Source organism: Cebus imitator, unplaced genomic scaffold, assembly GCF_001604975.1.
Source record: "Cebus imitator isolate Cc_AM_T3 unplaced genomic scaffold, Cebus_imitator-1.0 Scaffold33, whole genome shotgun sequence".
NCBI classification, from domain to species: Eukaryota; Metazoa; Chordata; class Mammalia; order Primates; family Cebidae; genus Cebus; species Cebus imitator.
The window spans coordinates 4522482-4542481 of NW_016107348.1; the positions used below are offsets into that span (position 1 = coordinate 4522482).

The window sequence follows — 20000 nt, forward strand, 5'->3', positions numbered from 1 at the left end:
AGGGAAAGAAAGAGAAAAAAGAAAAGAAAAAAGAAAGCCTAACAACCAAAAAACCAGGGTGGGGCCGGGGGCTCAGCGTTGAGCCTGCAGTTCCAGCTACTCTGCCAGAAGCTGGGCAGGAGGATCACTTGAGCCCGAGTTTGAGGCCAGCCTGGACAACATAATGAGACCCCCTTCTCCAAAAAATTGACTACTTGCTTTATTAATTTTGTTATAAAGATGGAGTCTCACTATGTTGCCTAGGCTGGTCTTGAACTCCTGGATTCAAGCAATCCTCCCACCTCAGCCTCCCAAAGTCCTAAGACTGTAGGTGTAAGCCAATGCACAGGGCCTAATTAATTAATTTGTAAAACGGGGAGGGGGTATCCTTGTTTTTTTTGTTTGTTTGTTTTGTTTTGTTTTGTTTGAGACAGAGTCTCACTGTCGCCAGGCTGGAGTGCAGTGGCCCGATCTTGGCTCACTGCAACATCCAACTCCCTGGTTCAAACTATTCTCCTGCCTCAGCCTCTCGAGTAGCTGGAACTTTAGGCCTGCACCACCACCCTCAGCTGATTTTTGTATTTTTAGGAGAGATGGGGTTTCAACATGTTGGCCAGGATGGTCTCAATCTCTTGACCTTGTGATCCGCCCACTTCGGCCTCCCAAAGTGCTGGGATTACAGGCTTGAGCTACCAGGCTCGGCCTGTATCGTTTTTAAGCATGTCTCTGAAGGCATCGGCCTGCTTCCCAGCCCCCTCGCTCCCTGCTGCAGGCCTCTCCTCGGCCTCTCCACTTGTTTACCCAGAGCTGCAGCCGTGAGGGGTTTCCGCTTTGTCACACAGCTCCTTTCCCACTGTACAGGGTCGCAATAAGCTCAGCATGAGAATCCCAAAATAGCACTCAGCACTGTGTGCCAGTGGGCAGTGCTGCGGCAGCCCTCGCCCTTCTTCAGCGGCTGTCTTCAGAGCCATTTGGAAGCATCCCCAAAGAGGTAGCCAAGGTGCTGGCAGCTTCCTGCTGGGCTCTGCTGGGCTGGGCGTGGGTGCTTTCTTCACACCCACACTTCAATGACACCCCATAGGGCGCCATGGCTGCACTGGACCCAAAGCCCCCACTCCTCCCAGGCAGGGAGTCAGTCTACTAGCCGAAGCAGTAACCTTGCCACGGCTTTTTACAGGCTCCAGGCTTGAGAGAGTTTATAATCCCCATTTGTGTAATACTCCTGTGAGGTTTCTTAGTAATCACTGAAGTAAACCTGCTTGTTCCGTGCTGCCAGTGCCCCATGCGGTCCAGAGTCCGCAGCTCATACACCTGCACCCAGGATAATGACATCTCAGCAAGCTGAAAGAAGTCAAAACATCAGACACCTTTGGGATGCTGCAGTGGCTGCTGCAACAGAGGTTTGGGTCCACTCCCTTTCCTGTTTCCAGGTCAGCAGGGAGAAGGCTTTGCTATGGAGCCTCTATAAGCCTGCTCCCTCTAAAGGGTCTCACTGAAAGGTGGAGGAGCTCAAAGCTGTCTTTCAGAAAAGACAGCTTGGAGCTCCTCCGCCTTTCAGATGACAAGGCTGGGGCCAGAGAGGTGAGATAGCTTGACCGTGATCATCACTGAGGCACCACCTACTTTCTGAGAAATGTGCCCTAACTTTGTTTTGTTGGAACTTTATGACGGAAGAGCAATACAACAACACATGAAAGTGGGGAAAGAGGGGAAAAAACCTCCATGCATTACATTATCAGCCTTCAACAGTTCCCACTGTAATCTGAGGAAATTCCCCTTTTTTTTTTTTTTTCCAGATGGAATCTTGCTCTGTTGCCCAGGCTGGAATGCAGTGGTGTGATCTTGGCTCACTGCAACCTCTGCCTCCCAGGTATAAGCTATTCTCCTGCCTTAGCCTCCCAAGCAGCTGGAATTACAGGCACCTGCCACCACGTGCTGCTAATTTTTTGTATTTTTAGTGGAGATGGGGTTTCACCATGTTGGCCAGGCTGGTCTCCAACCCCTGACCTCAAGCGATCTGCCCGCATCGGCCTTCCAAAGTGCAGGGGTTACAGGTGTGAGCTACCATGCCCGGCCAATCTGAGGGAATTCCTGTCCCACATATTAAGAAGTAACTGTCTCTAGCCTCCATCCTACTTATTTAAACCTACCTCTTACAGCATTTACCCACTTCTGCCTTGCATGACAGTTACTGGTGTTCTGGACTTGTTTCCCTTTTTTAATTTATAAGTTCCTTGAAACAGAGACTATCTAGTCTCATTTTTATTTAATCCAACACACATTTATTGAGTAACTACTATGCTAGATACTGAAATACAAGCATGAGTAGGTACAGGTTTCCTCTCTTAAGAAATTCGTAGAGTAGCAGAGAAGACAAATATATACAGGAAGCAAATGTCTGTTGTGGGCCAGACATGTTAGAAAAGGAGGCTCAAAGAGGGAGCAGGTGCCGCCCTACTGGTTGGGCATGGCAGGGGCAATGGCACCGAGGATGATGAGTGGGTGGCAGCAGCTGGACCACATAAGAACAGGCAAGGGAATTTAGCCTTTGTCTTGCAGTCATAGGAGCCACTGGAAGTTCTCATACAGATTGCATTGATTTTTTTTTTTTAAGATCACTCTGGAATACAAATGGAGGGGACAAGAGCAGTGGCTGGGAAATCCGTTTGGAAGTGACTGCTTTAGTCCTGGTGAAAAATAAGGGTCTCAACCAAGGCAGTGCTAGTGGGGATGGAGAGAAACAGGTGGACTTAAGACATATTTAAGAGGTCAACCTGACAAGGTTTAGGGAAAGAGACATTCCCTGGATTGATCCCAGGTACAGATTCCATGAGAAATGGAGGCCAGCCATATGGGTGAGGGTGGCCTTGCCCAGGAATGGATCCTCAAGGTTCACATATGGACTTCTGTATGCATAGCCCCCTGAATTGTACATAAACGAATGTGTGTGCTTAAGAGTGTGTTTCCAGAATCACATTTTACCATTTAACGACCACTGCTGTAGTCACAAAAGGGAAAAGCATCAAGAACAGAACTTTAAGGGGAACACCAACACCTAGGGAACTGCACAAGAGAGCTGGCTTGACGTTGACATTAGTGCGTCATTTGTATAATTTCCTCATTGTCGAATTACAGATAAAATTTGATAGATTTTTCTCTCAGGTTTAACTACTAACATTATCAATCACAGATCAATTGAATCCTGGGTCTTATTCTTAGATCTTTCCAAGATCTTTCTAATCACTCAACACCGTAGCCTTCCAGCTCCTGGGACTTGAGAGCCTTTTCTGGAGGAAATTCTTTCTGGGAGCCTTTCCTCTTTTGCCAGGTGTCCCTCCTCTTGATAGGCTATTAGAGCTTACTAAGGAATGGCCTTAGAGTTTCCATTTTGAGATTTAAGATCGGCTAAAGGATTTGTTCTCATATTCCATGGTCTGGAGATGGGGGAAGGGTGAGTGAGAAAGAGAAGGATGTTAAGAGTGGGGACAGGCAGTGAGAGGCAAAATGCCAGTCAAGACACACGCCTGCCGTACCAAAACATCTTATGTGCCCCGTAAATATACACACCTACTATGTATCTACAAACATGAAAATAAAACAATTTAAATTTAAACTTAAAAAAGAATTTGTAAAGTCACAATAAATATGTTCAACTAAATATGGAGGGAAGAAGAAGATGAATGCCTGAATATCTTCTCCCAGTGCTATGCTCCCTCTCTCCCCAGACTGCCATTGTGTCTGTGGTTTTTCTTCTAGAAAAGACATCACTTCTACTCTCACTTCTTCAGGTAATTAGCTGCATCTACATCTTTAAAGTCCTTTGAGCGGCTTGCGGTTGCCCTTAGCAACAGCTGCACACACAGGTTTTGCAGGCTGTTTCTGACCTAACCGTGGGATCAAAGTCTTTCAAGGTGGCACACGATCAGAGCGCAGCCCTCTCTCTGATGTCTGGATATTGTCTGCAACCTCCCTGCTGTTCCATCCATGCTCCGTCTCACCCTCACCCCCACCCACACCATGCACAGACCATTTTCACTGTTAGAAAGTTCTTCATTAGGCCAGGCATGGAGGCTCATGCCTGTAATCCCAGCACTTTGGGAGGCTGAGGCGGGTAAATCAGAAGCTCGAGAGCTTGAGACCAGCCTGGCCAATATGGTTAAACCGGGTCTCTACTAAAAATACAAAAATTAGCTGGGTGTTGTGGTGGGCGCCTGTGATCTCAGCTACTTGGTAGGCTGAGGCAGGAGAATCATTTGAACCTGGGAGGCGGACGTTGCAGTGAGCCGAGATCCACGCCATTGCATTCCAGCCTGGGAGACAGGGCAGACTCTCTCTCAAAAATAAAAGAAAGTTCTTCATTAGCCTGAGCCAAACTCTTCTTCCCTAGAACTTAACACACACTGGTGGAACAATTTCTACAAAGGGTCAGTTTGCCCCAAAACACTTAGAATTTAGAATTCTATTATCACTTAGAATTTTTTTCTTTTGTTATTTGCTCTGAGGTATTTGTGCAGGATGGGAGGGAGGAGGAATTGAGATTAACTTTTATTTTGAATTTATTAATCTTTGTACTAATTATTCCATGTTAACTATAAACAAACCTAAAAATGCAGATAGGGTGATAGAAGAAAATGGATTTTCCTATAATCCCACCATCCAGAGAGAATGACTGATAATATTTTGGTCTATGCCTTCCAGACTTTATTCCGTGATACAGAAATCGGACTATGCTATACGCACTGTTTTGAAATCTGTTTTTTAAGTTTAACATCTACTGTAAACTTTTCCTGTATGAGTACATATGCTACTTATTTATCTGTATTAATTTATTCTTATACATATAATGTTAGTTTGTATTCTCATTTTTGCAGCTGAGTTATATTTCTTCAAATGAATTGAAGCAGGTTTTGAAAATGCATTTTGCTGGGAGGAAGCCAGGTTTGGATGCATTTCATTATCAGCCCCATTCTGTGGCAGCTCAGTGCCTTATAGTAGCCCTCCACGGGCGACCCCGTCAGGGACACTGGTGGGGTGCCACACCAGCTGAGTATCAGGCCCATGGTGGTTACCTAGGCTCCTTGTGCCTATGATACAACTGATTTATAATCTGGTGGCAGGTCTGCCTTCCCTCCCCAGTGACAGCTTCTGCCTCACCTGCTGATTTATTGCATAACTGTCCCCAGAAGGGCCAGTCACATTTCCCAACAGGCTGGGAAGGTAATTCTCAAATACCAAGTCCGCAGCACTGAGACCCCTTGGGTTTCTCTTTGAAATTCTCCAGTTGGTGCAACATTGAACCACTTACTTCTCTGTCTGGTAGTAGAGCATCCCTCGTTGGAAGTAAGCTACTGCCAAGTGCTTGTCTCGGTTAATGCTTCTGGAAAAGGCCTGCGGAGAGAAGGGATCAGCCATGGCCATGAAGCGGGGCAGTGAGGAAGTGTGAGATGAGCCACAGCTAACAGAGCCCTAGCCCCCTGCGGTGCTCGGCTCTCCTGTCTTCCCTCCTCAGCATCTCAAGGCCAACCCTGTGCTCTCACGGTGCACCTCACTCTCCTCTCACTTTTACGAACTCGAGTCTGGGACAACAGCAGGCATTCCTTGTATCGTCATTTCAGTTCTGCTGTGGATCTACGAAATATTCCTGGAGCCATACCTATACCATCTGATTTCCTCTTTTCTTAGTCATATATGGCTTAGAAAAGCTACACAAGAATCCAATAACGGCCGGTTGTGGTTGCTCACGCCTGTAATCCCAGCACTTTAGGAGGCCAAGGCAGGTGGATCACTTGAGCCCAGGAGTTCAAGACCAACCTGGACAATATAGTGAGACCCCCATCTCTACGAAAAATTAAAAAATTAGTCAGGTGTGGTGGCGCATGCCTGTGGTCCCAGCTACTTGGGGGACTGAGGTGGTTGGATCGCTCAAGCCCAGGATGTGGAGACTGCCATGAGCTGTGACGGTACCACTGCACTCCAGCCTGGGCGACAAAGTGAGGCACCCTGTCTCAAAATAAAAAATCCAATGATAGGCCGGGCGCGGTGGCTCAAGCCTGTAATCCCAGCACTTTGGGAGGCCGAGGCGGGTGGATCACGAGGTCAAGAGATCAAGACCATCCTGGTCAACATGGTGAAACCCCGTCTCTATTAAAAATACAAAAAATTACCTGGGCATGGTGGCGCGTGCCTGTAATCCCAGCTACTCAGGAAGCTGAGGCAGGAGAATTGCCTGAACCCAGGAGGCGGAGGTTGCGGTGAGCCGAGATCGCGCCATTGCACTCCAGCCTGGGTAACAAGAGCGAAACTCCGTCTCAAAAAAAAAAAAAAAAAAAAAAATCCAATGATACAAATAAAGACAAAGTAGACTATGAGAGTGCAGATGTGAATGGATTATCACCAACAGAAATCTTAGATTAGAAGAAAGACTAAAGCAATTTTCCCAAAGGATCTCATCATTTTAAAAATGGACCTGATGCTATGAAGCACCTTCTTTGTAATTGTCTCTGAACTTCTTTTCTGAGACTAGCATTCAGAATGGATAGTCTAGACATTTGCCTGATACTAATCAGAAAAATACATATCCATATTTAAAATATAGTTATATTTAATGACCTCATTTCTGAGTTCCTTTTTCTTTCTTTTTTTTTTTTTTTTTTTGAGACGGAGTTTCGCTCTTGTTACCCAGGCTGGAGTACAATGGCGCGATCTCGGCTCACCGCAACCTCTGCCTCCTGGGTTCAGGCAATTCTCCTGCCTCAGCCTCCTGAGTCGCTGGGATTGGCACGCGCCACCATGCCCAGCTAATTTTTTGTATTTTTAGTAGAGATGGGGTTTCACCATGTTGACCAGGATGGTCTCGATCTCTTGACCTCGTGATCCACCCGCCTCGGCCTCCCAAAGTGCTGGGATTACAGGCTTGAGCCACCGCGCCCGGCCCTGAGTTCCTTTTTCATTAGTGTATCTTTCATTTCTACTACTGCTGTTTTAATAACATAATTAGATAGAAGCTTTGAGCCAGTAGGCACAAAGTTCCTAAATCAGTACTTTAAAATCTTTGGTCCTCTATCTTTCATTCATATGAATTTGACCGCTATTCGCTCTAATTTCTTTGGGTTCTTGGAGTTTGAGCAGAGTACAATTTTACTGTGAAACAACGCAGCGAGACTGTGCTGTGAAGCGAAGGTAGCGTTTTTGGAGGTGATAAGGATGTGAAACAAAGATATAGTTCCTATCCAACACAACGGAGTAGCTTGTCCAGGAGAGTAGTAATTACGATTTATTGCTCTGTGGAAGATAAAAAAAGATAGGAAAATAAGAGAAACTTCTTTGAAAAATGAAACTTAGCCAGGCGTCATGGTGCATGCATGTAATCCCAGCTATTCGGGAGGCTGAGGCAGGAGAATCACTTGAACCCAGTAGGCAGACGTTGCAGTGAGCTGAGATTGCACCACTGCATTCCAGCCTGGGCGACAGAGTGAGACTGTCTCTTAAAAAAAAAGAAAAACGAAACATCTTTTACATAAATATCTAATGGAATTATGAAATGCTAACCCTTGTTGCATTTCTTTTAGTCCTATGAATATATTAAACATTCAGTTTAAATAAAAAATAAAATTTACTGCAAATGAAAATAATTAAGATGTTATATAAATTATTACATTCGTTTACTAGACACACTTATTACATGAATAGTATACAATTAAAATGACAAGTAAGAATGCATATAAAATGCTACTAGGAAGGGTTCAAGTAGGTAGACAAAAGCAGAGGGAATGAGAAGGCTAGAAGCAGAGGAATGCCAGGAGAAGCAGAGCCCTGTGAGCGTGAAGGCCTGGGAGCTGAGAGGTGAGTGGTGGCCCACACAGCCTTGCCAAGGGTCCCACAGGCCAAGGCAGGAGGCTACAGTGCCTGCTGGCATAGCTGTGCCAGACTAGCTGCCAATCTCTTCTCCCAGACAATGAGCACTTTGTGTGCATCAGCCCTCAGAATGTGTGGTGCTGTTCACTCAGCCTCCCAGCAGGTCCCAGAGAGGAGGTGGGGCCACTGTCCTCCCTCCAGCCAGAGGTGGAGAGCCCTGGCAGGCTCTGCCCTGGAGCCTGAGATTGGCTAGCCAAACTGTGTGAGGGCACTTCAGTCACTCCTCTGTCTTCCTGTTAGGAGGCTGTGGCTGAGGCTTGTTTACCTGCTGTCAAGAGCGTGGGAGCAACTAGTTCTTTGACGGACCTGGGGATTCAGCCAACTGTCCACACATCCACACCTGGCAAAGACTGGCAGTAAAGGGTAAAAATATTAACTAACTTTTAAACAGTGGTGTGCAGTTCCACAGGACATTAACAGTTTCGTGTCTCACTTAATTTCCATGATATTTAGAAATGCAGGAAGCTGAAAGCCAGACACTTGCATAGGCTACCTAGCTTGCTTAAGACAAAGTCCAGAGCAAGGCAGAGGACCTGCTTGCCAGCCTCAGCATCCTTAATAGAGTCTCCTGCATAATTGATCAGAATTGTCACTTGGGATAAAATCTATTTTTAGTAAGTGCCTCCCTTAAATCTCTTGAGCAGGCGAAGTTGACACACATGAAAGTCTTGGAAAGCCAAAAGAGGTGGCTTACAATCAATAATGAGGTGTAAAGCCATGCGACAGATAGAGATTCTGTGCCCAGAAGGAGTTCTGTGTAGAAGAAAATATGACGAGGGCAGCCTTCACAAAGGCGTTAAAGACACTTGCGGAATGATTTGAATTTAGAAGATGGAGAAAGAGGCAACCTTGGCTGCCCCTCAGAACACCCTGAGAGCTTTAAAACTGGCCACCTGGGGCCCCTCCCAGACCAGTTAAATCAGGCTCTCTAGGGGTGGAGCTTAGGGAACTTTTGTTCTTTTCAATCTCCCCAGAGGTTAGGTTTCTGAAATGCCACGGGGTTGCGAATCATAATAACAAATGCACACAGGAGGCCCGGAAAGAGGCACCTCCACTCACCTTCTCGGCTTCAGTCATGTTTTTCAGGATGGTGTGCATGCAGCCGATGTTGAAGCAAATCCGGGAGTGGGGGTCCTGGACTGCACTGAAGGCGTCTAGGGCTCCTTTCCAGTCCTTCTTGTCAGCTGCCAGCACCCCTTCATTCCAGAGGCTGATGGCCTCCGCCAGGGACATGATCAGGTAGAAACCAGAAGGCCAAGAGAGCTGCCAGGAGACACGGAGAGGACAGGTTGGGGCGTCTCCCCCAACAGTGCTGCCCTAGTGGCCCCCAAGGTGTTTACTTTCTGGGCCAGATGAGTAGAATGGGGCTCAGCCTCCCTTAAGATAACTTCTCAGTGTTGCAAATGTATCAGGAAATGTCCCCACCTTTTGGCAACTGACTCATAACCCTACCATGAGAGAGAAAAGGAAAGAAGCAGAGAGAGGGGGCGAGTGGGGGCGGAGTGTGGAGGAGAGAGGAAGTACATCAGATGCTGCCTGAAGGATCAGTTCCCCAAAATGCTTCTGCTCTGTCACCCAGCTCCTCCTCCCTCTCCCGCCCCTGTTTTGTGGCAGCTTCTGGCCAAAGCTCTGCTTCTAGAGCCAGGCCAACCTTGGCAGGTCGAGGCACTCTCCTGGTTATAGTGACAGGAAGCAGCCAAATGCCTAGGCATATAGGGGCAGGTCCCTGGCGAAACCCCACCTTCAAGCCAAAACAGCCTGAAGGCTGAAAGACTAGACTGCTGGTCCCAGATGAAACCCATGACCCAGAGTGAGAACTTTTGTTCCTGTTTGTCTGCCCTTTCCCAATTGATTCTTTCTGAATAATGCCTTTTCATCAATTGAATGTTGCCTTTTTCAGTACTACCTATGACCTGCCCCTCCCCTATTCTGAGCCCATAAAAGTCCCAGACTCAGCCACATTGGGGGGACTTTCCTACCTTTGAGTAGGGGAACCTCCCTGCATCCCCTTTCCACTGAAAGCCGTTTCATCACTCAATAAAACTTCCCACCTGGCTGAGTGGGCAGGCCATCTCCTGCAGTAGGTTGTGTGGCCCATTGAGGCCTGGGCAGGGCGTCACCAGCCAGAAGTCCCTGGCTTACAAAGCAACTGAAAAATAATCCTGTGTCACGGGGTCTTAATTTCCACACCCTTGCTAAATGGCAGTGGTGGACAAGAGGATAATTCTTTCCAGTCTTGAATGAATTCCTTGCTCACTTTTTCATAATCCCATAGCTGTGTTAATGTTAGTTTTTATCTTGAGCTGAAATTGTCATTAACAAATTTTTGAAACAAGATAGTCTTTGGATGAGCTGAAATTGTCATTAACAAATTTTTGAGACAAGATAGTCTTTGGATGCCCATCTGGGCCTCAAATAACTTTTTTTTTTTTTTTTTGAGACAGAGTTTCACTCTTAATCTCAGCTCACTGCAACCTCCACCTCCTGGGTTCAAGTGATTCTCCTGCCTCAGCCTCCTAAGTAGCTGGGATTACAGGTGCCTGCCACCATGCCCAGCTAATTTTTGTAGTTTTAGTAGAGACAGGATTTCACCAAGCTGGACAGGCTGGTCTCAAACTCTTGACCTCAGGAGATTCACCTGCCTTGGCCTCCCAAAGTGTTGGGATTATAGGCGTGAGCCACTGCACCTGGCCAAAATAACAGTCCAATACAAACTCTGCTATTTACTTCATTTCCTGCATCTGTGCTAATTAGACTCATCGTGCTAATTCCTTTTTCTAGGCTGCCTTCTCGCATGTCTGCACCTTTAAACCCACCTTGCACAACCTTCGAAAGCATGCTAAAATACCACCTTCCTTAACATACTGCCCTGAAATCCGTCCTGCCTGAAAGCTCTCAAACCCATGATCTTGCCTTTTGAACACCCAGGAAGTTCAGAGGGGACCAATTTCCTGCAAATGTCAAAATTGGGAGCCAGATATGACAGTGAATTATGACTTCTCCCATCCTCCTGTGAAAAACTGAAGAGATGAAGGTCCTGCATTGATGACTAATGAATTTACTAGTCTCTGAAAAAACAGATTTAAGAGTTCTTTCCTTGCTTTCCTGGAAAACCAAAAACCAGTAAAACCTCCCAGAGGAATAACTGTGGGTAAAGGGTATAGCCAATTTAGGTTACTAAAATCCTGGCTTCTTTTTAGGTAAAATGCATGTTTATAGGGGTCAAATACTTAGATGCAAACTCATATAGCTACTGAAAGAACTCACTCATTATCACCAAGCTTCCCCTAAAAGCCTGAAAATAAAACTTAAAAATGTATACATCACAATGCTTGTAGGATTGAAAGTGTGAGAATTAAGAAGACGTGTGTCTTGGCACAGATTGTTTTCCTGTGTTTATAAGGCCTTCCCAGCTTATTTCTTTGCCTGGCAAACTCCTACTCATCCTTCAAAGCCCGGTTTAAATGTCACCAACTCTGTTAAATCTAGCCCCCAACTCCAGATAATAGGAGGATTTTTCCCTTCTTTGTACCACCTCTACCGAAACAGTCGCATCATACTTATTGCAATGTACCTCTTCATGGTAAATTGGGACCACGCCTTTTCATTCTAGGATCTCTGGCACTGATACTCAATACATGATGAAGGGATGCATTCTAAAAGAAATTAGAAATCATTGGTAAGTGACCTGCAGATAGCAGTGATGCCAGAAAGAGGTATTGCTATTCCATCTAGTGAATAATCAGGACTTGAATAGCACGTTAATTATTCCTGAGAAAACCAAGTGAATTTGTAGCTGTTAGACTTTTTTAAAATGTTTTTGCTTTCTTATTATCCTACCCTGACACGCAGAAATCTCCTTAGTCTGACCGCCAAGGCTTTTCTAGCCCTAGCCCCAGAACTTACCTTCACAGTCCCATACACACTCTGCTATTTACTTCATTTCCTGCATCTGTGCTCATTAGGCTCGTCGTGCTAATTCCTTTTTCTAGGCTGCCTTCTCCCATGTCTGCACCTTTAAACCCACCTTGCACAACCTTCGAAAGCATGCTAAAATACCACCTTCCTTAACACACTGCCCTGAAATCCGTCCTGCCTGAAAGCTCTCAAACCCATGATCTTGCCTTTTGAACTCCTGCATCTCCTTCTCTGCACCTCCCACGTGGCCCTGAATCTATGTGCATGCAAGTCTTAGCCCCTCAAATAGTCAGTGTGCCTTGGGAGGAAGTCCTGGGCTAACACATGTTTGTATCCCCAGGGCACTAGCAAAGCCAGTCATGCTCATCTCCATCCACTTTCCATCCCTGTCTTCTGTCACCACCCAGGCCAAGCCACCATCAGCTCCCGGGTGAACATTATAGTCTCCTAACATTTCTTTGCTTCTCCATCCAGATTGAGCTTTTAAAAACACAAGTCAGATGACTTCATGCCCCCATCTTTAACTCTTCTGTGCCTTGCACTGCTGTCAGGATGTAACCCGAGCTCCTTCCCATGGTGCAGGAAGCCCTCTGCCTGCTGCCCTGGGGTCATTCCATGTCATTTCCCCTCCTTCCCTCCCAGGAACTCCAGCTACACAGGCCTCTTTTCATGGTCTCAGATGACCCAGCCTCTTCCCTCTGCCTGTAACACTCTTCCCCCAAGACTGCCTGGCCAGTTCCTACTCATTTTTCACTTCCTCAGAGTGGCCTTTCTGAATCCACGACCTTGCTATGTGCATGGTTCTCTCTGATCACGTATTTGCCACAGTTTGTAATTATATGTCATCTGTGACATTGTTTCTGTCCCTCAATGTAGGGGCGGTCTATTTAATCATTACTTGATGCAACTGTTCAGCCACTGTTCATTCGCCTTCCTCCTTTTAGTAGAACCCCAGTTCTGTTCAAGCCTCCAGTTTCCTGAAGCCATGAGAAGAAACAGTACTTGTTTCTCTACTAGACAGCATTGTGAGATGTGTCTGGAACATGACATGGCAGCTGTCTTGTGACCATGAGGAGAGACAGCTAAGAACAAGCCGCTGTCTGAAGGAAAAGAGAATGAAAAAATAAAAAGCTCAGACTCTTAATTATGTTGGTGAGCTGTGTTGCATCATCTGTTTTCTGCAAATCTGGCTTGGCACAGTGGCTCACATCTGTGATCACAGCACTTTGGGAAGCTGATGTAGGAAGATCCCTTGAGGTCAGGAGTTTGATATCAGCCTGGACAACAAAGCCAGACTCCATCTCTACAGAAAAAACTAAAAATTAGCCAGACATGGTGACACATGCCTGTAGCCCCAGCTACTAAGGAGGCTGAGGTGGGAGGATTGTTTGAGCTCAGGAGTTCAAAGGCTGCAGTGAGCGATGATCATGCCACTGCATTTCAGCCTGGGTGACAGAGCAAGACTCCATCTCTAAAAAGATAAAAATAACATTTTCTACAAATTTGAAGCTAATCTACCTTGGAATTTCTTGTTTGGTTAGATAATAAGTTTGTTTATTGTTTAAGTCATTCGAATCTAATTTTCTGTTAGTTATGGTTTAAAACGTTCTCACACACACCACTGGATTCTTGGTACCTAGTACAGGGCTTGGAGTATAGCAGGTGTTCAATAAAAATTACTCGTTAAATAAAACTTGTTGAGAAATTGGTTGGGTAACTCAGTTTCATCTTCATGTTTTCAAAATTAGTCCAAAATCCTGAATAAGCAGGATTTGCATATGATTGGTTAACAGATTACAAACTACTGTTGTATGTATTTATTCAGCTGGAAGCTTAAGAACATTCCCAAGACCCTCCTTTTTTTTCTGAGGAAGAAGCCTGTAGAATCAAAATAAAATTCATTATTGCTGGGCACTCAGGAAATACCTCCTCTTTCCTACTCTTAGAGTTTGGTGTTCTATCGCTCTTTAACTTTTTCTGGTACGTGAGGCTTCTTTCTTAAACTCCTCAAAGGATAGAACCATCTTGCGACTGTCCTTCAGTCTTTCACCATGTTTAGCATAGCCCCAGGGATGTCGTAGGTGCTCTGTAATCATTGGCTAACTAATTAAATGAACTGAAAAATGAGAAAATTAAATCCTACTTGGAAAAATATAATTTTGTAAAGTTTGTCAGTATCATGTTAGTTGCATAAAGTGAGGTACATTTAGACTAGTAGGGAAAAGAACACACTTTTTTGTCCTCAAACCTAACATTGAATGGATAGTTTTATTGAGTACAAGACAAGAAACCTTCAGGAGGTAGGCAGGAGACCTCATTTATTAGATATAAACCTGGCCTGGATTTCACAGAAAAGTTAGCAAGGGTCCTGTTGTTTAGCAATGCTGTTGAAATCCCCAGTGCTCAAAATCTTCTTTCTCCAGGAAGGCAAGTTAGTACTGTCTAATCTATCATTGGATTTGTTTTCCATTGCTGCATGACGAATTACTACAAACTTAATGGCTTAAAATAAAACACACGTACTATGTCACAGATTCATGGGTCAGGAGTCTGGGCACAGCTTAGTTGAGTCCTCTGCTCAGGGTCTCACAAGGTTATAGAGGTGTTATCCAGGCTGCATTGTCATCTAGAGACTTGAGAGGGGAAGCATCTGCTTCCAAGTTCCCTTGGGTTGTTACTGGAATTCATCTGTAGCTATAAAATTCATAAAAGCTTGCTTCTTCAAGACCAGCGATTAAGGCAGAGAAAATCTCTGCTTCATTAAGTCTCTAATTCTAGGCCCTCTTTTAAAGGGGTCACCTGATTAGATCAGGCCCACCCAGAGCATTCTCCCTTTTGATTAACTTAAAGCCAACTGCCTAGGGATGTTAATAATCTCTGCAAAAATACCTTCACCTTTGCCATGCTCTATTGATTAAAGGCAAATTACAGGTCTCTCCGACTCAAGGGGAGGGGATGACACAAAGGCAGGTATCATCAGGGGCCATCTTAGAATTCCACCTGCCACACCTCAACAGTTCCAGTCTTCCCAGACTTACCAGTGAGGTTAATTATTCCTGCCACGTGCACTCAAGGAAGTTTCTCTCTACCTCTCCTAATGCGTGTTCAAGCACACATGATTGTAATTACTTGTTTAAGCGACTGTCTCTCAACTAGACTGTAAGACCCAGAAATACCAGATCCGTGTCTGATTTTTTCACTGTTATCTTTTGTGACGATCATGTGATGGATTTTTAACATATGTGTTAAATAACGATAACATGGAAGGTGCTTTTAAACTCAGTGTGATTACTTAATTTGCTTGGCTAATATATCTGTCCTAGCATCCTAGATGAAAATGAGGGCATGAATAATGCCTATTCATTTAAAGACTCCTCTTTATTATTAGGGTCTTTTTCATCTTTGTACGCTTTACACACACAATGTCTAGAACCTGCATAGGTGGGCATTCAGTAAAAGTTTGAATAAATGAATGAATGAAGGAAGGAAGGAAGGAATAGCAATTGAAGATCGGAATCTTGAGTGAAGCAAGTAAATACACTGGATCCTCGCTATAAATTATCCTTTGACATTTCTCTGCAGATCCAAATCCTGTCCATCTGTAAAAGGTCAGCTTAGACTCACCTCCTACATGAAGACTTTCCTCAGCTAAGTTAGTCTTCATTTTCCTTTCTCTGAATTCCTATAGCATTTTATGATTAAACCCCAAAACACAAGCAACTCTATTACATTATCTATTTTCTACCTTATCTATCCAGCTAGCTATAAGTTCTTTGAGGGCAGGGAGAAGGCTTTCTATTTCTTTACATTTTCCACAGAACTGGCACCTAACACCTTATATCAAAGGCTTAATAAATATGTGCAGATCTAAAAAGTAAAAAAAGAAATCTGGCTGATGTGGTAGGATTCTAGTCCTGCATATCTTAGTAATGTTCCTTTTTGGATGCAATTGGCCTTTTCAGTGCTGTATTTTTCTTCTAGAGTACCCATTCATTAAAGTCAATCTAGTCATAGAGCCAGGGATCTCTTTTCCATGTGTTTAAAACTCCATAGGTTTTTTTCTTTAGGAAGATTCATGTCTCAGGATAGTTTATGTGTGTGTTTCCCAAGCCAGTGAATATCTAAGGGAAATGATGCTCTAACAACACAGTTACTGATGTTGAAGGAGTAGAAACAGATCATGTCATTACACAAAAAAGCAGAGAGGAGCACAGAAGAGTTAGAAATGTGCCTCCTATTTAGCAAAACAGAATTTTAAAAAAAAATTTAGATTCAAGAAGTACATGTGCAGGTTTGTTACATGGTATATTGTATGATGCTGAGATCTGGATTTCTACTGATCCTGTCACCCAAACAGTGAACGCAGTATCCAGTAGCTGGGTTTTCAACTCTTGCCCATCCCTCTCCTTTCCCACTTTTGGATTCTCCAGTGTCTGTTGTTCCCATCTTTCTGTCCATGTGTACTCAATGTTTAGCTACCACTTACAAGTGAGAATGTGCAAGATTAGGTTTTCCACAAAACACAATTTTTAAAGATTCCCATTTCCTCTCCCTGTAGTGTCCCTAACAACAAAAACAGTGTCTGGACATATAATAAATATTTGCTGAATGACTGAATGAATGAATAAGTGAAGAGTGGGCATCTATTAGGGTACGTGCCTCTCTCTTCTCTGGGAACTGCCTGAGTCCTGGCTGATTGGACCACGGTGGGCGTCTGATAAGCTGGCCTCATTAGGTTACGTCTCCTGTGAATCAGGATTTAGGACTGAGAGATGTATAAACTTAGGGGCTGTGGTTCTACTGCACTGTGCCCCGAGGCCCAGGAAAGCAGAGGAAGCCAGACTACTCAGAGAGAATGGAACAGATGTGCAGCAAGGAGCAGAGACAGGAGACGGAGAAACTTTCCAGCCTTCGGTTCCAGCCTTTCCTTCGCCCCATCCAAATTCCTGCCCCAAGCTTAGACCCTTGCAATAAATGTCAGTGTTTGCTTAAGTTTGCTCTAGTTAGTTTTGTTGTATGCTGAAAATAGACTTGACTAGTACAAAGTGAAAAACAGACGTCAGTCCCTGGGCCAAGACTCTAAAATAATTGATTGCTGAAGAGAGAGAGGAGATTCTCAGACACAAACACAACCATGTGCTACTCAGGAATCCAGAGATGAGGGAAATTGGGAGCCAATGAGACTCCCCTAAGAATGCTCTGCAGAGGCCAGACATGCACAGATGATGGAAGGCATGGCTCCCGACCAAGGAGAAATCCAAATGCTTGGCAGAGGCCAAAGGCAGGGTATAAGGAAAGACAAAGCCCAGAGTGAGCTGAGGCAGAAAAAAAAAATTACTAAGGACAGCACAAAGGTCTTTTTAGTGACAGAGGAAGAAGGGCAGCGAGAGTCATGGCTTGGTGGAGATGGCGTCGCTTTCACAGATCTCAGGGAGAAAGCAGAGCTGCTCAGCTCCTATTTTGCTTCCAGCTTTACAGCGAATTGAAGACCCAGACAGAGGATGGTGAGAAAGTTGCTAGCTGCTTTAAAGAAATTCGTTTTATCAAATGAAGACTCAATCAATTCCAGGAATCGACAGAATTTGCAAGTGTGATCCCTAAAATCTTATCAGTATTGAGATTCAGGAAGCCAGGATGGATGGGCAAGTGTGAGTCTAGCTTTCTAAAAGCTGTGAATTAGAAATGATATCAAAGACTTATGGGCTGAGCTCTGGAAATAATTATAAAATATAGATTATTAAACAAAGGCATTTACAAACCAAAAGGAAGCTATTACCTTTAGGAACTAGCATGAGTTTACTAAAAATAAGCCAGGTCAAAACAAACTTTTGACCAGGTGCAGTGGCTAATCCCTGGAATCCTAGCACTTTAGGAGGCTAAGGTGGGAGGATTTGCTTGAAGCCAAGATTTTGAGACCACCCTGGGAAACATAGCAAGATCCTGTCTCTACTTAAAATAAAAAATTAGCTGGGTGTCGTGGTGAGCACCTGCAGTCCTAGCTAACCAGGAGGTTGAAGAAGGAGGATTGCTTGAGCCCAGGAGTTTGAGGCTGCAGTAAACTATGATTGCACCACTGTACTGCAGCCTGTGAACAGAGTAAGACCTTGTCTCTAAAAACAAAAACAAAAGAAAAGAAAACTTTTTTTTTTGAGACGGAGTCTTGCTATGTCACCTAGGCTGGAATGCAGTGGCACTATCTCAGCTCACTGCAACCTCTGCCTCCCAGGTTCAAGTGATTCTCCTGCCTTAGCCTCCCAACTAGCTGGGATTACAGGCAAGCACCACCATGCCTGGCTAATTTTTTATGTTTTTAGTAGAGACAAGGTTTTGCCATGTTGGCCAGGCTGGTCTCGAACTCCCGACCACAGGTGATCTGCCCACCTTAGCCTCCCAAAGTGCTGGGATTACAGGAGTGAGCCACTGCACCCCACCCTCTTTTCCTTTTTTTGAGAAGACTTCCCTGATAGGTGAATTGGGAAGGTGCCATCTGCCAATATCAGTAAGATATTTGGCCCAGATATTCCTTAGACAATTTACTTGGCTAAACATTATGTCCACTGAATCTTCTTAACATATTAATGTCACCTTGTGCTTTTACCCTTTCTCTAAATATCTTGGATCAGATTCACAAATAGCTCAAAGTTTGGAGAGAGTATCAACATGTACATCAAAATTAAAATATTTCCTGACTCACATGATTCACAAAAGCTCCAAATGTAGTTTGATAAAGACAAATGTAAGACCGGACATGGTGGCTCACGCCTGTAATCCCAGCACTTTGGGAGGCCAAGGTGGGTGGATCACCTGAGGTCAGGAGTTTGAGAGCAGCCTGGCTAACATGATGAAACCCCAACTCTACTAAAAAAATACAAAAATTAGCTGGGTATGGTGACATGCACCTGTAGTCTCAGCTACTTAGGAGTCTGAGGCAGGAGAATTTCTTGAACTTGGCAGGCGGAGGTTGCAGTGAGCTAAGATCATGCCATTGCACTCCAGCCTAGGCAACAAAGGCCAAAACTCTGTCTCAAAAAACAAAACAATACAAAAAAAGACAAATGTAAAGATCTGCTCCTAAGTATAAAAACCCAACTGCCCAAACATCAGAAGATGACAATTCTTGACAATTCTTAAAAGTGTGCATCAGAAGAGGGCCTAGCCGTTTGGGTTGACTGCAAGCTCAGTGTGAGTCAACAGAATCATGTGGTTGCCAAAACAGCTAATGCAATCTTAGGCTGCATTAACAGAAGTGCACCCAGCTCTTGCGTCAGATGGTTCTTGACTCAACCACCCACCCCACCCAAAGACCTGGGTAATCTCTCCATTGGCCAGAGGAGGAAACTGGCACCAATTCCCCAACTTGAAAAAAACGCTTACAGATCATCTTCTGTTCATAGCAACTATTATCTGTCATCCAGGGCTCCTACCCTGAACTGATCAGTGTTCACACCCATTTCCCCAGAACTCTTGGCTCGGAGTAGAAGACATTGTCTAGAGAGTCTTTATTTCAGTCTTTTTTTCTGTCTGGTCACAGTTCGACTACCAATGCAGACGTGGCTTGTGCATTCTCCACCAGGAGATACAGCCTCTTCGCTCTGGGGCTTAGACTCTTTCCCGGGCTTCAGGACGGTCAGCAACATGGCCCTCATCAGCAGATCATCTGACAGAAGAGCCTCCTGGAATGATGGGGTCCTCCACTTTCTTCTCAGCACTAGGGCTGGACCTAGCTTTTCCAGGACTTTCGCCTACTTGACAGAGCTTGACAGCGCACAGCCACGCCGTCATCCCATTCATGTGAGCACCAGGCAGGGAGGTGAGGTGACAACATCAGAGCTATGGTTCCCCATGCAGGGATCTGTCCCATCAATAGAAGTGATCAATAGTGAGATCATTTTAGGCACTACATGGACACACATTTTTATCATAATATGTATTGTTTTCTTTTAGTTCCTTAATTGTTTTGGGAAAATAATATATTCACATGGTTCAAAAATTAGCAAATACGAAAAATTTTCCTCCTCTCATTGTCAAACTCTTCTTGCCCATCACAAAACACTTTTATTAGTTTGCTGGCATTCTTCCCTCAGATAAGGTTTTAAGCGTATGCAAATGTAGACCCTCTGTCCCCTCCTCTTCTAGGCACGTATCATTAGATATACAATTCTGCATCTCACTCTTTAACAATAGTCGCT

The 20000-nt window shown here is 44.6% G+C and overlaps 1 protein-coding gene across 4 annotated transcripts in view; it reads right to left on the reverse strand.

Annotated features, from left to right (window-relative positions):
• The window catches only part of NCF2 (neutrophil cytosolic factor 2), a 51093-nt gene that overhangs the window by 25708 nt on the left and 5385 nt on the right, over window positions 1-20000 (reverse strand). The window contains exons 1-3 of one of the 4 annotated variants that reach the window (XM_017524373.2): window positions 11468-11652; window positions 8953-9156; window positions 5285-5367 (exon numbers count right to left, since the gene is read on the reverse strand). In XM_017524373.2, coding sequence (XP_017379862.1) covers window positions 5285-5367; window positions 8953-9126 — 257 coding nt within the window. In that variant the 5' untranslated portion in view covers window positions 9127-9156; window positions 11468-11652. Of the gene's footprint in view, window positions 1-5284; window positions 5368-8952; window positions 9157-9318; window positions 9382-9417; window positions 9950-11467; window positions 11653-20000 lie in introns of those variants that run through there. The other 3 variants (XM_037737071.1, XM_037737070.1, XM_017524372.2) reach the window with 3 other exon arrangements.